Here is a 21,916-nt window from a genome sequence, read left to right on the forward strand (position 1 = left end):
CAGCGTTAATTTAGATTTATATTCGAATTATTAAATTACGCGTAAAACTAGATTAAATAAGTAAATATAGAATCCAGTACATTTCTATGAAATGTTGTTTAAAGTTTTATCGCTCGATTTATATTATATATTAATAATTTTAGTCTATTGTTGCCACGCGAGAGGAAAACAAACTTTTCGTGAAACGAGTTTTTATTGTGCGTTACAAAAAATGAGCGATGCTAATTACGAACAACGTTGTGCAATCAAGTTTTGTGTTGCTACGTTGTGTTGAAACGTTTCCAAAATTGAAAAGGGCGTATGGAGATGACTTCCTCTGCCCAAAAACTGCAGCCACCATCGATACAATCTAAAACGTTCACCAAATCGTACTGGACGACCGGGGTTAGAGAGGTAGCAGAGGGTATGGGCATATCTAAAGGACGAATTTTGTCATATATTAACTGAAGAATTGAATATGCGAAACTATGTGCGCGTTTGCTCGCTTTGGGCCAAAAACGCAAACGAATGAACATTTCTAAGGCTCTGCCGGAACGGTTTCGGCAAAACTTTGTCGGATTTTTTCCTTCAACTCAGAACTGTAGATGAAACGTGGTTCCACAGCTACACTCCTGAGACGAAACGACAGTAAAAACGGTGGACTCCAAAGGGTGAATTCGCTCCGAAAAAGGCGAAGACCGTTCCGTCGGCCGGGAAGGTGATGGCGACTGTTTTTTTTGGGGATAGTAACAAAATTTTGTTTATCGATTATCTTCAGAAAGGTAAACCAATAACGGGACAGTATTACGCATATTGACAAGCTGAAGGCAGAAATTGCTAAAAAAAGACCGCATTTGAAGAAATAAGTGATTTTTCATCAGCTCACACTTCGACATTCGCCGTGGCTAAAATTCACAAATTGGATTTTGAATCGGTCGACTACTACCCGTATTCACTAGATCTGTTCCTAACCTTACAGTTTCGCTTGGAAGAACGAGATTTTCATCTGATGAGGAGTTATCGCATACGTAAACGCCAATTTTGTGGAGAAAGACGCTAGCTGGAAAATGGTGTAATAACCTACAGTCTTTGTGGTTCACATTTTGTAATTTGATGATCAAGATATAGACACAGTTTTTTTGTATTTTAGTTCCTTGTTTATGTAATCGAAAAATTATAGCGGTCACAATTATCGTTACTGTAACTCTTTGTCGATTAAAATACATACATTTTCACGTTTCATATTATTTTTACTGGTTATAAATATTTTTTTTCAGATCGATCTACTGAAAAAAGGATTCTCCTACGACAATATAATCAAAAAAAATAAACTTATACGCAAGTTTATTGAATATACTTACATCTTATTCAATAATATATATTATTGAAATATTTAAATAATAAATTTAGTAATTATTGCAATTATTTATTATTCAAATAAACAAAACGTTACTGTTAATTAGTCGAGTTTAGCGAGTCAAGCGAGCGTAGGTTAAGTTTGGTTGTTTATATTTATTATGCTTATATTTTTAATATGTTAATATGGAGAATGTTTAAAATGACCAGTACATAAAACACATATCACATACAAATCATTATAAAACACATCAGAAAGTAACAATCTGGTTGTTACCGCAACCAATTAAAACGGCCAGTATGTTGTAACGGTGAAACATTCTAGTCCTATGTTATTTCCAGGTAATATGTATATATATATATATTTTAAAAATCATTATGCTTATATGTATTTATATTTTACATTAAAATTTACTTATCAACTTTTGTTATAATTTACAGCATATTATGATAGTTTTCTGTTAACCATTGCAAAGGGGTAATTACAAAAACGAAAGTTCAAGGCGGTTGTGTTCTAATTTGTTTCCTTTTTTTATTAACGTTAATATTAATATTAGTTAAATAAAAGTTTTTTTAAAAAATAATTTTTTATATGTAATCAAATATATTTTTGTAATTTTTTTTCGTTTTTTTTGTATTTTTTTTATTACATTTAATAATTATTAACAGTTTCATAAATGTTTTTCGCCCGCGCCCACATTGAGAATGTGGGCAATAAATGACTATAAATAAAGTTCTTCACGACGCAGCAATCAAATGAAAAAATAGTCGGATACATTTTTTTACATTTCATACTGACTTTGTAATCGTTTTTCAGTCTATAAAATCTGTCTACAAAAGATAATATAGTAATCGCCTACAGCTTGTAGAGCAGAAAAATTTCCCTTAAATCAAACTTTTAGTTTTTGATACACAATTGTTTTATTTGAAGGATCATGAACAGCACTCATTACATCGACACCTTTTCTACCTTTTCTATCTTTACACCTGTATACTGCGATGCCACTGGAACATCACTACATGAAAATTCAGCCCGGCTCATGGTCTTGTCATTTGGAAGAAAAGGCCTACCCTTTTTGGTAGGATTTATTGCCCCGCAAGCAAATATATGTAGATTCTAATTTTTTAAATAATGGAATTGAACAGAAAAAATTATCCACGTATGAAGTTTAAGGAACTTTTTAAATACTACTCTTTATCCAAGGCCTATCTGGCCTATCTCCACCCAGAGATCTGAATAGGGGACTAGTTTACCTCCAGAATATTTTACCGAGAAAGCCGCCTCCATCATTGTTATACAAAAATGCAGAGAGCTACATTTTCTTGGAAAAAGAAGCAGCTGTAGTTTTCCATTGCTTTCAGCTGCGCAGTACTGAAGAGGATTGAATGTAGTTGAAATGACCAAAGTCATCCTGACCTACACCCTAAAAACTACTTAAAGAGCTCTTTCAGGAATCATTCCTTAGTCTGGCTCTCAATAGATACCTCTCCGATACGGTTGCACCTTCGGTCCAGCTACTCTGTATCACTGAGCACTCAAGCCCCCTCACCAACGACAAGGTCTCATGATTCATAGAGGGAGATACAACGTCTCAGGTTACCTAAACATCTCTTACTTAATTCGATTGAATTTTTGAAACTACAAAGTTTTGTTGAAAGGATTTATAAATATAATTAATCATTCGATTGAACTTAATAAACATCTAAGTTAAATGCTTTAAAGAAATTAAATCGGCATGTGTGCTTTGCTTTTATTAGTTCAATCAGTTTACAACCTCACCCCATAGGGGAAGACAACCAGTTTGTGACATTCCAGATCGCCACACCACCCCCTCCATTCCAAGCCCTGATTGGCTTTACCAGAGAGGTCATCTTTGTCTGATTTTGATCCTGCCTGATCTTGACCCCACCACCCTGCTTATTTTGACCCCACATGATTTTAAACTTACCGCCCCACTAGATCTTGACCCTGACTGACCCTTCCTGATCTTGACCCCGCGCCTAATCTTAACCTATACAACCCCGCCTGATCAAATCTCGCCACCCTGTCTGACCCTGGCTGATCTTGACCCCGACCTAATCTTAACTTCTTCCACCCCGCTCATTTTGAACCCCCCCCCCTTCTTTTAACCTCACCATCCCACTGATCTAACCTGCCTATCTAGCCTCGCCATCCCGCTTGATCTTGACTCCACCATATTTTGCTGTAAGGTAGTGATGCAGTTGAATCTGATGATCGAATTCTGAAAAAAGAATAATAAAAACTATATATATATACACGAGACACACATACATATAATAAATTGTAACATTTAAGCTCTATGATTGGCAATGTTATATTAAATAAAGTTAGCTATCAAATAAGACATTAGAGAAGATAGTTTTTATTTTTGGAACGATTAGAAAGTTCTAGTAAGTTTTGTTTTACAATGTATTTGAATATCAATATTATTTTGGTAAGGTTTAGTTTAGCATACTTTTGAAAAAATACTGCAATAGGAAAAAGAGCAAAATCTGGTTAAAAATTAAAGTGACTGACCTTGACCCTGATTGACCCCGCACCTAATCTTATCCTATACACCCCGCCTGATCTAATCTCGCCATCCTGTCTGATCTTGACCCTGACCTAATCTTAACCTCTTCTACCCCACTTATTTTGACCCCCTTATTTTAACCTCGCCATCCCCCTGATCTAACCTCGCCATCCCGCTTGATTTCGACTCCACCATATTTTGCTGTAAGGTAGTGATGCAGTTGAATCTGATCAAATTCTGAAAAAAGAATAATAAAAACTATATATAATATATATACATACACAAGACACACACGCACACATAAGACACACACGCACACACAGAGTGTGTGTGTGTGTGTGTGTATGTGAGAGCAAGAACATATAATATATTGTAACATTTAAGCTCTATGATTGGTAATGTTATATTAAATAAAGTTAGCTATCAAGTAAAATATTAGAGAATATAGTTTTTATTTTTGAAACAATTTGAAAGTTCTAGTAAGTTTTGTTTTACAATGTATTTGAATATCAAAATTATTTTGGTAAGGTTTAGTTTAGCATACTTTTGAAAAAATATTGCAATAGGACAAAGAGCAAAGTCTGGTTAAAAATTAAAGTGACAGCTAAAGAAGAAGGCATTATGAACAGAAAGTCTGGGCCATGAATTTCAAAAAAAAAGTATTTACAGAAGCCAATCATTATTTGCACAGAATTATGTCATCATTAAATTCTAAGATTAATTTTATATTAAGAATGGGTTTTTTAATTACTCTCACAAAAGTTTCTTCTTATACCAACATATGTGCACACGGGCCACGAGTTCATGTTATTAAATAATTTAATAATTTGTATTATACCTGGTGAACAAAAAAAAAATATTGGGGTTTTAATTTATTATAATATTACTTCTATGACATGTACAATGCTCCTCATTAGCATAACTCTGCCTGGGATCAATTGAATGACACTTCCCCAACTACTGGATCGGTCAGCATGGACCCAATTAACAAAACAAAATTTAATAACAGGTTACAACATTTTACTGTTTTAAAACGAAACACTACACAATGTATACGCAATAAATCTATTTGAAGCTAAGGAATAAAAAATAAAAATACTGAAAATGACAAAAGCATTATAGAAATCTTTCTCGAGCGAGTGATGGTGAATTTTACATTTTTTTTGTTAATAAAAAACACTGCGATAAATTTTTTTTCAACTACATTCATATCGTTTTTGGGGTGAAAAGAAACAAACACCATTCATATTACCAAAGTCAGTATATCACAATCTAAAGCTACTACTGAAGTCATATCAATAAACTCCAAAAGAAAAACATCTTAGCATAAGGAGAATAGGAAGTGTTTGATTTAATATATATATATATATATATATATCAATCACACATTCACAACAAATTCTCACCATCAAATTCACGGGTTTAATAGTTCAAGATAACTTGAACAAATATTCAACTTAACATCATCACTGAGTAGTTTATACTAAATGAAGATTTTTGTTAAAATGCATCCACTGGTTGAGATGGGTAAAATAATGTGATAAATGTTTGTACGAATGGAGCTAGAGTGGGGAGGTCTTTTATTGACTGCACATTTGAGTATTGCCAGTCTGTGTCGTGCATTAGCTTTTGAACAAGGTTTTCTAATCGAATGTTGTTTGTTTAAATGCGGTTAACTGTTGAAGAAAGTGTATTTGTGATAGAAACTTAAATAATGTGTTATTCAGAAGGTAGTTAAAAAATTTTGTGAAAAAGATTTGGTGTAAAAAGAAACTGCCCGACACAGGTCAGTTTTAATGATGCAGGTAATATGTAACATTAAAGCGGCAGTTACAAGATCTCATAAACATTTGTGGATACTAAGCCAAGAAAAGAACATTTTACTTGGTTCAGCGCACACTGCAGTGAGGAGAATGATAAATGTTATTCATATCGAATGCAGGTTTTCCACGAGTTAATGCTGATTTTGCTAAAAGGGTACACATTGCTGTGAACGGTAACTTGATTAGAGGTAACATTAACATTTTAAATAAAATGTTTTTCACAGATGAAGCACGGTTTCACCTTGGCGAGTATGTTGTATGTTAACAGTCAGAAATACCTGATCGGGGTGAAAACCCGCACATTTTCTTTAAATCATTCCTATACCCACAAATAATAAGCATATGTGTGTGGTTTCAAGGTAGTAAATTATAAACCCTCGTTTTTTTTAATGGAACTGCAGTCTACCTAGAAATTATCTAAAATTTCATTGTCTTACTCAAGCGGATGGGCATGACTGCTGGTCATACAGTTCACTCTACTCTATATTAAGAGTGAGATTCTTTAAGATTTTTTTGGTGGAAGAATCATTTTTAAAAGGTTGTGGGCACCAAGATTCCCTGATATTGACTAATCCAAACTTCTTTCTGTGGAGTTAATCAAAATAAATTGTTTATAGGAGCAATTCACACACCTTGCAGGAATTCAAGATAAGCATTACCAATGTCATCAGAAAATACACAGGGTACAGCCAAAAACATGGTCAAATGTGCTTAACAAGTCCAAAGAAATGAGTGGATGGATATCATTTTCAACACCTTCTGTAAATTATGGCACCCTCTTTTATGTTTAATACTCTGCACATATAAATCCATTCTTTAACATGATCTGCAGAAAGTATGGAAAAATGAATAAAATAAACTAATTGTAGCATATCCCAGATTCTTCCTATAACTTCTGCCCCGATCTTAGTGACTAACAATATAACTAAATTTTATTTTTATTACATGAAAAATTGGTTCCTGTTGCTGCTGCTGCTGCTGCTGCTGTTGTCATTGCTGTCTTCGTCATCATCGACGTGGTCATAGTTGTTATTGTTGTCATCTTCCTGATAACTGTATCTATTGAAATTTATTTAGTGATTTTTGCATTTTATTCATCTGCTGAGATTGTGAAGAATTTTCAGCACTTATTATTGGAAATTTATCAATATTTGGAAGCCAATACAGCTGTTGTTCTTTTTTTTTGGATAAAGTGGGAAATTCCTTGACTTTTGGAGCGACTATAGATATTTTTCCAGATGTAAACATTATAGATAAATTCACTGGTTTTGATGGTTTGAATGTTTTCAGTGGCTTCAATGGCCTCTGTGGTTGCAATGGTGGCTTCAATGGTTGCAATGGCCTCTGTGGTTGCAATGGCGGCTTCAATGGTTTCAATGGCCTCTGTGGTTGCAATGGCAGCCTCAATGGTTTCAGTGGTTTCATTGGTTTTATTGGTTTAAATGTATTTTTTGGTAGTAATATTGATCTGTCATTATTTTTTAATGTTCACTACTTGAAATGACAATGGCTGTAAAGCCCTTGAATGATATATCAGTAAAGTACTTTTACTACACAAACCACCACCTTTAGCACGTGGTCCGTTCGCACATGATTTTGAAGAAAGCCCTTGTGATTGTTGTACAGTTATCGATGAAGTTAATGGCCCTTTATTAGATGACCTATTTGCCACCGGAACAGGAGCACAACTGTTATCCATTACTGATGGATCTGAAGGACATGAGAATGATGAATGTGGTGGTGAACACTGCGATATAATTTCTTTAGTTGGTTCTCCACCTTCTGGGCACGGATACGATTGTGACATACCCGTTGAAGGACACAGTAACTGTTGTGATATGTTTATCATTGTCGGCATTTGTCCATTCATTTTTTGCTGTTGACACATCATTAGTGAAGTACCAAGTGGACTCTGCTGCGATTGCTGAATTTGTAACGTGTTTTGCTGTATAAGCGGTGCTTTGGAATCTGCTAAGAAATGAAGCATCGATGAAGTTCTGGCTGATGATGATGTTCGAGTCTGAAAAGAGAAAAAAATTGTACATCTTCAAATTTATAAAAACAATAAATACTACAAACACATGCACGTGCACACGCACTCACAAAAAATGATTCACATAAAATGAAAAACTTTCAGGACATGTTCTGATAGTGAAAATAAAAAAATAACTACATAGAAACAGAGGTTTGGAAATTGTTCATTAGTGAGTATAGGCTTGTGAAAGATTTCATCTCTCAGTAAAGTTAAGCCACTGTAATTCTTGGGACTCAAATGAAGAGATGAATTTAGCGGTTGTATATGAAATCTGACCTCGATAATTGAAAAAAAAGAATAGTTTCCAGAATTGCATTTTTTATCCCTTTCAAGAAATAACTGGTAAAAGACAAAAGATCGGGGTCAAAAACTGTTAAATAGATAATATATTAAACTTATTAAACAAAAGTTTTAGAGAATTTGATTCCAAAAAAATTTATCCTTCTTACAATTATAATATTTAATAACTGTTTTACCACAAAGTACATGTACATTATTACAATCAGAAAAAAATTTAAACAATTAATTTTTACACTGATAAGCCAAGAGGTTTTCCTTGTCTTCACTATTAGTGGCAGAATATTGCAATATAATTGAGAAACCTTCATAACACAGATGCTGGAGTTAATATCATAAAGCCATAGACGAGTATGTAAATTTAATTTATCGGAAACAAATATGATTTAATCAGCAAATCACTCAAAAATATAATTATATAACATACTATATAAACTTACTCTAACTATCCTAAGAATTTAATAAAATCAATGATTAAAAAATTCTTTAAGATCAGGTCACTTCAAATTTTAAGCAAACATTTATGTACAAATATACATTCATAGAATATAAAAATATACTTTCTTTGGTAGTAAAAAAGATTATATATTTAAGGTCAAGCATTTTGACAAGAATGGGTCAGACACCAACGTGATTAATTCTTTAAAAATGAACAACTTTATTATTGAAATGAGAAAGTTAACAGAAAGGTAGGACAAGTGCCTAAACGTAGCCAGAAATAATCTTGAAAAATAGCATTAGTATATAGTGAGGATACTTGCTATAAAATCATACAGATTATTATATTTGTTTCTCACATGAATACCACCAGCTTTCTTTTACTCTTAGTTTCTTGGAATTTGACTCCCCTTTTAATTTCACAACATGTAAGCAAAATGACATTTTCCATAATGTCTATAACACAGTAACTATCAGTGCTGACTATTGGAGAAAGAATAAAATGTTTTAGCTAGTTTCATTGTAACATACCAAAACCGTTTTAGTGAAGTTAATTATTCTCTGTAATCAAGGTTTCACAGTAGACTAATTGCTACCAATTTATTGAATAATTTTGATTCTGTTAATGTAACACTTAATTCTTAAAATTTCATTATCAAAATGCTAAGAAGTTTGCACCTGCTTGTCATTCTCAGTATTTTGATTATTTCTTTGCTTTAAAAATAAATTAGTTACATGTAGTGGTTAGTTTATTTTTAGCATATTAATGTAAACATTGCTGTGCCTTACATTTAAATATATACTTGCCACCGATTCACTTTCATTTTCATTTTTACTTCCATTTTCATTTAAATCACTGATGCCTCCTGAGTTGTCACTACAATTTCCATTTTTAAAATAAAACAAAAAAAATTATATAAGATAAAATGAATCATTAATTAAAGATTGAAATAAAATAATTGTTAAACTTTCGCCAGTTCATATACATGATACCTCTCTACATCTACATTCAAAGGTTAATGTTGACAAAAATAAACAAATAACTGGTTTCAGATAAGTTGCTGAATTATCTTGAGTTTAACTGTCCCTGTATAGGCCACTTTAAGGCTTCAGAAAATTATAGATAATTATAGATTGAAGCAGAGTAATCTGGTTTACTGATGAAAATGTTGTCTACTCAATACAAAGCTAAGCTGTAAGTGTAGTAAGTGTAGTAGATTTGATGAGCTTACTTCAAATTATCACCAATGTCATCATCAGTGGATACATACTTATTTTTAGAGGAAAATTGTGCCTTTCCATTAAATTAAAAAAAAATCAGTTTGTAGAAAGAACTTGTGCCCAAAATTGTGACAACAAATTTTAACAGTTTAGATCACACACTAAGCTGTTTATAAACCAAATCCTTCAATTTCAACTTCAATTTCCAAAAATTGTATTTATAGAAAGCAGTAATTATTACTTGCCCTGAATTATATCATCCTTAAAATCGACATTCATATTTTTTAGGAAGAATGGATTTTTTTAGTACTTACAAAAAATATCCTCTTAGCAGCAACACATGTACAAACGGGCCACAGCCAATATTAAAACACGTAATATTTTGTATTATACCGAGTGAAAAGAAATTGGGGTTTTAATTTGTTACAATATCTCTTGGATGATATGTACAGTGCTGATTTAAGGTTGGAATAAAGAAGCAAAAAGCAAAGTGTTAGTTGCACACATGGACATAGATTGATTCTCTATCTTTCTGCTAGATTGCATTGTTAGCAAAGATGGTGCTTGAAAGCAAAATTAGAACAAAAAGCATTTTGTGTTATTCAGTATGATTACATATTTACTTAGTGAATCTATAATTTTAGTTCAAATTGCGTACCATACAGTTTTAATTGTGATCCTGTGTCTGGCAATAACATTCGTCAATGACAGAATCAGTTTGAAACAATAGAATATCTGTGTAAAAGCAAAAGTATGGGACAATCGAAGGAATCTGAAGAAAATGTTAAACAAGTCATGGAGTCAGATAAAAGAAATTGGTTGTGATATTTTGGATACAATTACTGTTATTATAAATATTATAATATAATATATTATAATATTATACATATTTTTAATCTTACATTTGCAAATAAACTTGCAGATTTAGTTCTGTTTTTCACTTCAGCTCCACAATATATGCAGTTGTTTCCTGTAGACGAACTGTCATTTCCATTCTTAAAATGAAAAAAAAAAAATTATGTAAATAAAAAATTTTTATAAACAAAATTAACAATTATTGAACTGAAATAAGGCGGTAAATTAAATATTCATACATCTAACCTACCAATTACTACCACTGATACTATATTTTTAATACAGAATGATTGCAAAGTCGCGCAACCCAAATTTTTCTGCTTCGTAAGAATATCAATTAAATTTGTAAAAGATATTTTAATTAGGGTAATTATTTATGACAATAGTGTATGGTAGCACTGCTGGATCATGGCCCGGGGTAACAGTGGGCGTGGCACCAAGCAGTTTGTTTAGTCCAAGCAGAAATTTGTTTTACGCAAGATTAATGCATCTTTATTGTTGCGAGTTAGTCATAGGTACACTTTAAACGGCAAGGAGTGTGGTTGTTACAAGAGGGAAATTGAGATTTATTTCAACTCCCTTGACGGTTAGGTTCGGTCAGCTAAAAGCCAGGGGCCTATGCAGTCCAAATTGAGTTAGGTGAAGTTGTCAAGAGATGGAGCCTCGATGTTCTGCAACACACATACGTGGTCAGGGGTGATCTGCCAGGTTTTCCAGGTTGGAAGAAGTTTTTCATCGGTGACAGCAAATCTGCCGTACTGTGCAGGAAGTCTTTAGACAGTATCTTCATACAGCAGGCCTCTGATACACATCACATCATCAAGCTTGCCGTGGATGATCTGAACCTTGCTGTCATTAGTTCGTACTTTCAGTACAGAGATCCCACCTGCACAGAATTTGGAATGACGGGATTGTTAGATTGGTAGCAGATGTCCTATTCTTATAGGAGTTGATGCAAATGCCAAATCGCCTCTTTGGCACAGTGAGATCACAGATGATGGTGGGGAATTGATCTAAGGTTTCATCACGCAGCATCATTTTGATGTCTTTAATACAGCCAGCGAATCGTCTACCTACATCAGTGCAGTTGGTTTGCAGAGGGCCTTCCATGGTACCAACATCAATGTTACCATGGGTAAGGATATCCCTGTTAGGATTCTTAACTGGTCTATAGTTGATGATTGCGAGAGTGATCATCAGCTAATAGTTTTTGAATTGGTAGGTGGGCTGCGTAATGTCTTTAGGGGGAACGTCCTTGTTCAGCAGGAGAGCTTCCTGCACAGGCATGCGAATTGGCCTAGGTTTTTAAACATTCTTGCGTCCAGGCTGCGAGTTTTTGCTTGAAGTCTGGATGAACACAAATCACAGAAAAACAATCAAAGCAATATTATATATAATGAAGATTGATGTATAAGAGATTTAGTTGCGATTGTTCAGAATTTAAATAATTATGATTTTTAATAATAATTATCCCAATATATTCTTTTCATATAACTAAAAATAAATATACCAAAAATGACAATAAAAGCATTTCTTTCTTGGGTGTGTAACAACAAATTTTATTTTTTCTTATTAATAAAGAATCCTGTGATAAATTGATTTTTTCAACACATTCATTTCTTTTTTGAGGTGAAAAGAAACAAATAGCATTCATATTACCAAAAAATAAATCACAATCTAAAGCTACTTTTTATTAAGTCATATCAAGTTCCAAAAGAAAATAATAAAGCTACTTATTAAGTCATATCAACAAGTTCCAAAAGAAAATAAACTTAACATTTTTTTGGGGAATCTTATCATTAAGACAGCTGCTTCACACAGTTGCCCATTTATAGGAGTAGCAACTTTTGGGTAGCACCTCGTGTATATATATATATATATATATAAATATATAATATATACGAGGTGCTACCCAAAAGTTCGGGGAATTTTACCATAAAAATAAAATAGCTTACCATAACTTATTTCCACTGTCTCCTTCAAAGTAATCCCCCCTTGGACATTGATACAGTGATCCCAGCATATTTCCCATGATTCCATGCATCCCTGGAAGTCTGCAGGTATAACTGTTCGAAGCACATTCTGCGTTTCTTCCTGAATCTCAATTGTTAAAACGACGGTCTTTCAATTGAAATTTTATTTCCAGAAAGAGAAAAAAGTCACACTGGGCAAGGTCAGGCGAATAGGGTGGATGGGTAATCACTACCGTCTTTCTGGAAGCCAAGAAATTCCGAACAGCTAGTGATGTATACGCGGGCGCGTAGTCATGGTGCAGAATCCAACTGTTGTTACCCTACAGATCTGAATGTTTGCACCTAATGCTTTCACGTAACCGCTTCAAAACTTCACAATAGAACATCCCACTGACAGTTTGACCAAGAGGAACAAATTCCTTATGGATAATGCCTTTGATGTCGGAAAATACAATCATCATGGACTTCAAGTGGCTGCAAACTTGGCGTGCTTTTTTTGGCCACGGTGAACTTGGCGACTTCCACTGCAACGACTGCTATTTAGTTTCAGGGTCATACCTGTACACACGTCTCATCACCGGTTATGATGTTGGAGATGAAGTTAGGGTCATCTCTTGTTGAATTTTTCAATTCACTACAGACAGCTACGCGATTTTGTTTCTGGTTGCTGTTCAACAGTCTCAGTACCAATTCTGCAGCAATGCATCTCATGTTCAAATTGTCCGACAACATGCATTGCACGGACCCATATGACATTTGTAAAATTGCACAAACATCACGGATTGTTTGTCTACAATCTGCAACAATAGCCTCTCGCACTTTCGCGATGTTTTTTGGTGTTGTGCTTGTTGATGGTCTTCCTGAACGCTCATCGTCATCAACTGTTGTTCGTCCTCTTTGAATTGTTTGTACCACAACAAAGTTTTACTTTTACTCATAGCATTGTCACCAAATGCTTCCACAAACATGCGATGGGTTTCTGCACCAGTTTTTTTAAGCATAAAGCAAAATTTGATGCAGGTTCTTTGCTCTTTAAAATCTGCTATTTAGAACTTCGCTGAAGCAGTAAAACAACGTTACACCACCGAACAAAAAAGTCAACAATGCAGCCTCTCACAGTCACAGCTGTTGGAACACTGATTCAAAAAGAATACAGTTAGCCACATCGTGAGGCAGCAGGTCGTACCAGCAATGGTTCGCGTGCGAAATTCAAATTCCCCAAACTTTTGGATAGCACCTCATGTGTGTGTGTATATATACATAAATACATGAGGGACATTCAATAATTAAAAATACAAAATGATGTAGAAATAAACAGTTTGTACTCTTGTACTTTCATGACTTTAGGTTGGTATCAATGGAATGAGCTGAGAACAGCTGACGAATAAAAATTGCTTTGTTTATAATCTCAATATTGCATTTAATGATATCGTGTCTGCTTGAAGTTTCCACATTAGTTGAACAATATTCAGTGATCTGCTTTTTGCTAGGTGAAAAACCAGCTAAAATCTTTTCTCAAATGAATTTACAGTATGGTGAAAGTTGTATGAATCACAGAAATTATAACTGGGTAGAACAGTTCAAAAATGATCAAACCTGTGACTGACAAGCAACGTCCTGGCCGGCCAGTTGAAGTATCAACACTCCTTGTAATATGTCTGGTCCTGAAGACCGACATATTACAGTTGAACATATAGCAAAAATAGTTGCAGTTGCAGTTGCAGTTGCAGAAAGTGTTAGCACAGTTCATAACACCAGCAAAACCAGTGTAAGGTGGGTCCCGAAAGAGTTAACGCAAACAAAAGTAAACAAGACTCGAAGTGTGTACAGACTTGAAAGAACGCTATGAAAGGGAAGGTGACCCTTTTCTAAACATGATTTTAACAAGTGATGACAAAGCACGAAATGGACCAGCTCACCTGTCCAAAAGAAATTCAGAACCCACGCATCAGTGGGGAAAAGTCATGTTGACAATCTTTTGGGATGTCCAAGGTGTCATCTTTTGTGATTATGTGGAAAATCAACATACAGTAAATAGTGTCTACTACTCAAGACATGTTGATGAAAAAAGTAAAGCCAGCAATGAGAGAAAAACATCGTGGATCTCAAAGAAAAGGCGTGATATATATATTGCTACATGACAATGCTCACCCTCACCCTGCCCAGCTGACCCGAGAAACCACTGGAAAAATGGATTGGGAGATACTACCTCAACCTCCCTACAATCCAGATTTGGCTCCCTCGTATTTTCATTTGTTTGGTCCACTCAAGGAGGCACTACATGGAAAAAAGTTCAGAAACAACGAGGAGGTCAAAGAGTTTAGTGGAAAGCGGCTCAAAATAACAAAACAAAGACTTCTTTGCATCAGGTATTAAAAAAATTAGTTCATCGTTGAGACAAGTGTATTAATATTGGTGGGGATTATGTTGAGAAGTAAAAGTCTCATTTTGTAAAAATACAGTTGTTTTTCTACATCAATTTTTTTAACATGAGTATGTTCTTATTTTATTTTTATTATTTGAAAAATTGGTTACCTGTTGTCTTTTTGTTAAACTGGATGTTGCCATCAATTGAGACTGGTTTTGTGATTTTTGCATTTTATTTATTTGCAGAGACTGTGAAGAATTTTCACTACTCCTGTTTAATGTCATACGCTTAAGATCAAGGGAATCTTTCACAATCTTGAAATTTGGATTGATTATAAAAGAATCTAGTGTATCGGATGAAATTGTTCTAGATAAATTCAATGGTGTCAATGGTTTTTTTAGAAATAATATTGGTCTTTCTCCATTTTGATAAGAGTTATTTCCATTCTAAAAAATGAAACAAAAGACTATTACATAAGATATCAGTTAATGATTAAAAAAAAAATTAAACTAATTGATATTGATACAAACTATTACTTGTTAAAAAGAATCATAGAACTATGCTGTTTGAACAATTAGTTTTCTCTGTTTAACTTAATAAAAAATAATAAACAAGCACAAAATGAATATCAGAGTCGATAAAATTATAACATCAACCTGATCATTAATCACCTTAACAGTTTTATTGTTAAATGAAAATTACATCCATGTTACAATATAGAAATTTACTAACAACACAACTGTAACTAAATATGCTTTCATTCTTTCTAGCGGATTAAAAAATTGTTAGGTTTATAAAACTTACAGTTCCAGTAAGTTTTGTGTTAAAATGCATTTTGAATATCAAAATTATTTCGGTGAAAACAGTTTTTCATATCGCTGAAAGAATATTACAATAAAACAAAGAACAAAGACTATGATTTGGTTAAAGATTAAATAAAGTGACAGCAAAATTATTAACAGCAACTTTGTACCTTTAAGTTATTAGGGGCAGTCATTACTTGCAATGAATTAAGTCATTAAAATCTGAGATTTATATTTTTTTGTAGTAAGAATGAATTTCTAGCGCTTTAAAAATACATACTCTTAGAAGTTAAGCATGTACACATGCCACAGGTACATATTATTTCAAGTGAACAAAAAAAAAGTTACTGTACTAAAATATTCATTTTATTTTAACAGTTAATAGAGCAAAATAACTGGTTGTGATATTTTTCATATAATTAATATTTTTTTTTTTTTTTTTTTTTGTCTTCAGTCCTTTGACTGGTTTGATGCAGCTCTCCAAGATTCCCTATCTAGTGCTAGTCGTTTCATTTCAGTATACCCTCTACATCCTACATCCCTAACAATTTGTTTTACATATTCCAAACGTGGCCTGCCTACACAATTTTTCCCTTCTACCTGTCCTTCCAAAATTAAAGCGACTATTCCAGGATGCCTTAGTATGTGGCCTATAAGTCTGTCTCTTCTTTTAACTATATTTTTCAAAATGCTTCTTTCTTCATCTATTTGCCGCAATACCTCCTCATTTGTCACTTTATCCACCCATCTGATTTTTAACATTCTCCTATAGCACCACATTTCAAAAGCTTCTAACCTTTTCTTCTCAGATACTCCGATTGTCCAAGTTTCACTTCCATATAAAGCGGCACTCCAAACATACACTTTCAAAAATCTTTTCCTGACATTTAAATTAATTTTTGATGTAAACAACTTATATTTCTTACTGAAGGCTCGTTTAGCTTGTGCTATTCGGCATTTTATATCGCTCCTGCTTCGTCCATCTTTAGTAATTCTACTTCCCAAATAACAAAATTCTTCTACCTCCATAATCTTTTCTCCTCCTATTTTCACATTCAGTGGTCCATCTTTGTTATTTCTACTACATTTCATTACTTTTGTTTTGTTCTTGTTTATTTTCATGCGATAGTTCTTGCGTAGGACTTCATCTATGCCGTTCATTGTTTCTTCTAAATCCTTTTTATTCTCGGCTAGAATTACTATATCATCAGCAAATCGTAGCATCTTTATCTTTTCACCTTGTACTGTTACTCCGAATCTAAATTGTTCTTTAACATCATTAACTGCTAGTTCCATGTAAAGATTAAAAAGTAACGGAGATAGAGAACATCCTTGTCGGACTCCCTTTCTTATTATGGCTTCTTTCTTATGTTCTTCAATTGCTACTGTTGCTGTTTGGTTCCTGTACATGTTAGCAATTGTTCTTCTATCTCTGTATTTGAACCCTAATTTTTTTAAAATGCTGAACATTTTATTCCAGTCTACGTTATCGAATGCCTTTTCTAGGTCTATAAACGCCAAGTATGTTGGTTTGTTTTTCTTTAATCTTCCTTCTACTATTAATCTGAGGCCTAAAATTGCTTCCCTTGTCCCTATACTTTTCCTGAAACCAAATTGGTCTTCCCCTAACACTTCCTCCACTCTCCTCTCAATTCTTCTGTATAGAATTCTAGTTAAGATTTTTGATGCATTACTAGTTAAACTAATTGTTCTGTATTCTTTACATTTATCTGCCCCTGATTTCTTTGGTATCATTACTATAACACTTTTTTTGAAGTCTGACGGAAATTCCCCTTTTTCATAAATATTACACACCAGTTTGTATAATCTATCAATCGCCTCCTCCCCTGCACTGCGCAGTAATTCTACAGGTATTCCGTCTATTCCAGGAGCCTTTCTGCCATTTAAATCTTTTAATGCTCTCTTAAATTCAGATCTCAGTTTTGTTTCTCCCATTTCATCCTCCTCAACTTCCTCTTCTTCCTCTATAAAACCATTTTCTAATTCATTTCCTCCGTATAACTCTTCAATATATTCCACCCATCTATCGACTTTACCTTTCGTATTATATATAGGTGTACCATCTTTGTTTAACACATTATTAGATTTTAATTTATGTACCCCAAAATTTTCCTTAACTTTCCTGTATGCTCCGTCTATTTCATTTCTCTTTCCACTTCTGAACACTTTTCTTTAATCCACTCTTCTTTCGCCAGTTTGCACTTCCTGTTTATAGCATTTCTTAATTGCCGATAGTTCCTTTTACTTTCTTCATCACTAGCATTCTTATATTTTCTACGTTCATCCATCAGCTGCAATATATCGTCTGAAACCCAAGGTTTTCTACCAGTTCTCTTTATTCCGCCTAAGTTTGCTTCTGCTGATTTAAGAATTTCCTTTTTAACATTCTCCCATTCTTCTTCTACATTTTCTATCTTATCTTTTTTACTCAGACCTCTTGCGATGTCCTCCTCAAAAATCTTCTTTACCTCCTCTTCCTCAAGCTTCTCTAAATTCCACCGATTCATCTGACACCTTTTCTTCAGGTTTTTAAACCCCAATCTACATTTTATTATCACCAAATTATGGTCGCTATCAATGTCTGCTCCAGGGTGAGTTTTGCAGTCCACGAGTTGATTTCTAAATCTTTGCTTAACCATGATATAATCTATCTGATACCTTGCAGTATCGCCTGGCTTTTTCCAAGTGTATATTCTTCTATTATAATTTTTAAATTGGGTGTTGGCAATTACTAAATTATACTTCGTGCAAAACTCTATAAGTCGGTCCCCTCTTTCATTCCTTTTGCCCAGCCCGTATTCACCCACTATATTTCCTTCCTTGCCTTTTCCAATGCTTGCATTCCAATCTCCAACTATTATTAAATTTTCATCTCCTTTTACGTGTTTAATTGCTTCATCAATCTCTTCGTATACACATTCTACCTCATCATCATCATCATGGGCGCTTGTAGGCATATAGACGTTAACAATCGTTGTCAGTTTAGGTTTTGAATTTATCCTTATTACAATGACTCTATCGCTATGCGTCTTGAAATACTCCACTCTCCTCCCTATTTTCTTGTTCATCACGAAACCTACTCCTGCCTGCCCATTATTTGACGCTGAGTTAATTACTCTAAAGTCACCCGACCAAAAGTCGCCTTCCTCTTCCCACCGAACCTCACTAATTCCTACTATACCCACGTTTACCCTATCCATTTCCCTTTTTAAATTCTCTAGCCTACCAACCTTTTTTAAGCTTCTAACATTCCACGCTCCGACTCGTAGAATGTTATTTTTTACTTTTCTGGTGACCCCTTCCTTAGTAGTCCCCACCCGGAGATCCGAACGGGGGACTATTTTACCTCCGGAATATTTTACCAAGGAAGGCGCCACCATTATTGCTTTTGAAAATGCAGAGCCACATTTTCTTGGAAAAAAAAAACAGCTGTAGTTTTCCATTGCTTTCAGCTGCGCAGTACTCAGGACTGAGTGATGTTGATATGGCCGTTTAAGTCATTGTGACTTACGCCCCTAACAACTACTGAAAGAGCTGCTGCCCTCTTTCAGGAATCATTCCTTAGTCTGGCTCTCAACAGATACCTCTCCGATATGGTTGCACCTTCGGTCCAGCTCCTCTGTATCCCTGAGCACTCAAGCCCCCTCACCAACGGCAAGGTCTCATGATTCATAGAGGAGGAATTATATTATATAAATTTATTTTAATTTGCATTATATAAATTTTTTTAACTCTTACATTTGCAAATGAACTGGTAAAGTTAGTTCCATTTTTCACTTCACTTCCACAAATTATACAATTGTTTCCTTTAGACCAACAGTCACTTCCATTCTGAAAATGAAACAAAAAAAATTTGTACTAGATAAAACATTTATCTAAAATTAATTAACAATTATTAGACTAAAATAAAGCAATTAAATTAATATTCATATAATTGTAGCGTACCAGTTTTATTATACTGATACTATAATCTGAAGTTCAATTTGGCATTCAGTGATCAGTTATGATGCTAACATTAATTGCTTGTGGTAAAAGTTAAATTACGAAAATAAAATTAACATGATTGCCACTACATCCACTAAATATTGCCTGATTGGTAATAATATTTTATCTGCCTTTGTTTATTAAGACCATCATTTCATTTAAAAATTAAGATGTTCATTATTTAATTAAATGGGTGAATGAAACAATAACTTATTAATTTAGAAAGAAATTCTTAAAAAAACTGAGATAATTATGGAAGTTCTTTGTTACAATATGTAACAAAACTACTCCTAGCTGGAATGAACATTAAGATCACAGAAACATTGTCAAACCAGTATTTATAAATTTTAAAAAAATTTAGTACATGTCCTCATTTTTTTTAATAATTATGATTTTTACTAACAGTAATCATGCCCTGAGGTAGGTAATCCCCACTTCCAGAACGTATAATCTATGTTCCTTCTCTAGGGCAGTAACAGTTGTACATTAAGAACAATACATTTTGGTGGTTACTGGAGCTCTGAATATTTATCAAACATGTGATAATTATTTGTAACAATTATTCTGACCTATTTCCAACTTCATTATGATAGTAGTGGACTATACATGACAATTGTGTTTTTTAACTAAACGATTTTTGAACAGACTTATACCATCTTTAGAGCTGGCGATATGCTGATCAGGATCAATATGACTGCAGGTGTAACAGAAAGCCTTCCACTGTCCACATGCCCCCCTGCAATAGCAAGCATGTAATAAGATAGTGCCCATGTATGTCGATGCATGGGAGCCCTGAAATCTTCAGCGAATAGGGGCCTGGAGTCAGTGCAGAGATTACACATCTGTACTCAGCTAGGACATATGTCAATTTCTCCGGAGTACGAGGCCTCCGTGTTTATTAGCCCTGGAGTGGGAGTGAACCCGTGTCTAGCTTTGTTACAGAAGAGATCAATATTCATCCACGGTGTTTATGGGCACTTTCTTCAGAAGGTGCCCATAAACACCCTTGTTCAGAATCAGCCGATAGAATGGTTCAAGAAAATCTGCCGATTCTTGAGTGCCTGGGAGGTAAGGTGTGCTACTGGTTCTGTGAAGGAAATTTGCAAGACTTCTTACAGTATGTTAGTGAATTCAATTCAATCTCAAAAAATTCAAAGTTTTAAAGAAGATCGGATTTCCCTGTGCTTGTGTAACCTCGTAGCACCTTAACTCATCACAAGGAGTTTGGAAGAAGGAATAGTGGAAGAATTGTCAGGACAAGGAGTGACTCAATACCGCAGATTGACCATGAGCAGAAATGGTCAACCATTTCACCTCTTCCTTCTGCTTTGCGTGTGTTAAAATTCAACAAACCCTCTTTACCCAAGAAAATACATGGTGGTATACACATTGTCATTTTGATATGCAAGCTTTCATTCTGCAACCCGTGCATTATTTAAAGAGTCAGTGTTTCAGACATTGGCAGTCAGATGTGATGGGTAAGAAATTTGCATTTGTGGGGCAGAAAGTCATGGAATGCAATCTGTGCAAAACTCCTCCAGTTTGTGACAACTGAAAAAGGAAACACCATTGTCGTTCAGGAAACTGTCCAAATCAGTAGAATGAAATCTTTGAAAAAAAAATCAGTAAAACCTGTCAAATTTTAGCCACCAATGGATACTCTACATAAGAATGTTAAGGAGACATCTGAAACAGCCAAAAACACCAGTAATTCAATCAGTCATAAGGCGAAGGAAGGTATGGCAATGGTACAGAAGTAACTTTGTGAAACGTAGGTCTAATTTGAACACAGAGACTGTTCAGCATAAAACTATGGAGACTCCAAAAGCACAGAGAGCTCAGATAGATAAAGTACTTCAGCAACACAAAATGTCTTCAGGAGTGCATCAAGTTTGGATTGTGAGACAACAATGCTAACCTCTCCATATAGGTTGGTATAACCTGATGCCAGCCACTAAATTTCCCTTGTATCAGAGATGGATGAAGATATCAACTCCGAGGCCTCAGACCCCTGTCATCAGACGCAGAGGCTGTTAAGAGAAAAGAAATAAGAAGGGATGACCCCTAAGGGAAAATCTAGGAAAATATACAATGAGATATGTTTTAAATCAAGATTTCCTAAAGTTTGTAACATTTTTATTAAAAAGAATGTTTTAATAGTTGTTAGTGCTTAATAACAAAGTAGAAAGTTTTTTTTTTTTTGTTTGAGAAAACGGCTGAAGACCAAAG

The 21,916-nt window shown here is 34.2% G+C and overlaps 1 protein-coding gene across 1 annotated transcript in view; it reads right to left on the minus strand.

Annotated features, from left to right (window-relative positions):
• Positions 1–3,450: 3,450 nt before the first annotated feature.
• LOC142332216 (uncharacterized) overlaps positions 3,451–21,916 on the minus strand; it is a 37,482-nt gene continuing 19,016 nt past the window's right edge. Inside the window, exons 3-8 of the mRNA XM_075378507.1 lie at positions 19,442–19,534; positions 15,047–15,325; positions 10,586–10,678; positions 6,638–7,712; positions 3,875–4,106; positions 3,451–3,578 (exon numbers count right to left, since the gene is read on the minus strand). Of these exons, the coding sequence (XP_075234622.1) occupies positions 7,167–7,712; positions 10,586–10,678; positions 15,047–15,325; positions 19,442–19,534 (1,011 nt within the window). The 3' untranslated portion in view covers positions 3,451–3,578; positions 3,875–4,106; positions 6,638–7,166. The remainder of the gene's footprint in view (positions 3,579–3,874; positions 4,107–6,637; positions 7,713–10,585; positions 10,679–15,046; positions 15,326–19,441; positions 19,535–21,916) is intronic.

This window comes from Lycorma delicatula, chromosome 11 (genome assembly GCF_047948215.1).
Source record: "Lycorma delicatula isolate Av1 chromosome 11, ASM4794821v1, whole genome shotgun sequence".
NCBI classification, from domain to species: Eukaryota; Metazoa; Arthropoda; class Insecta; order Hemiptera; family Fulgoridae; genus Lycorma; species Lycorma delicatula.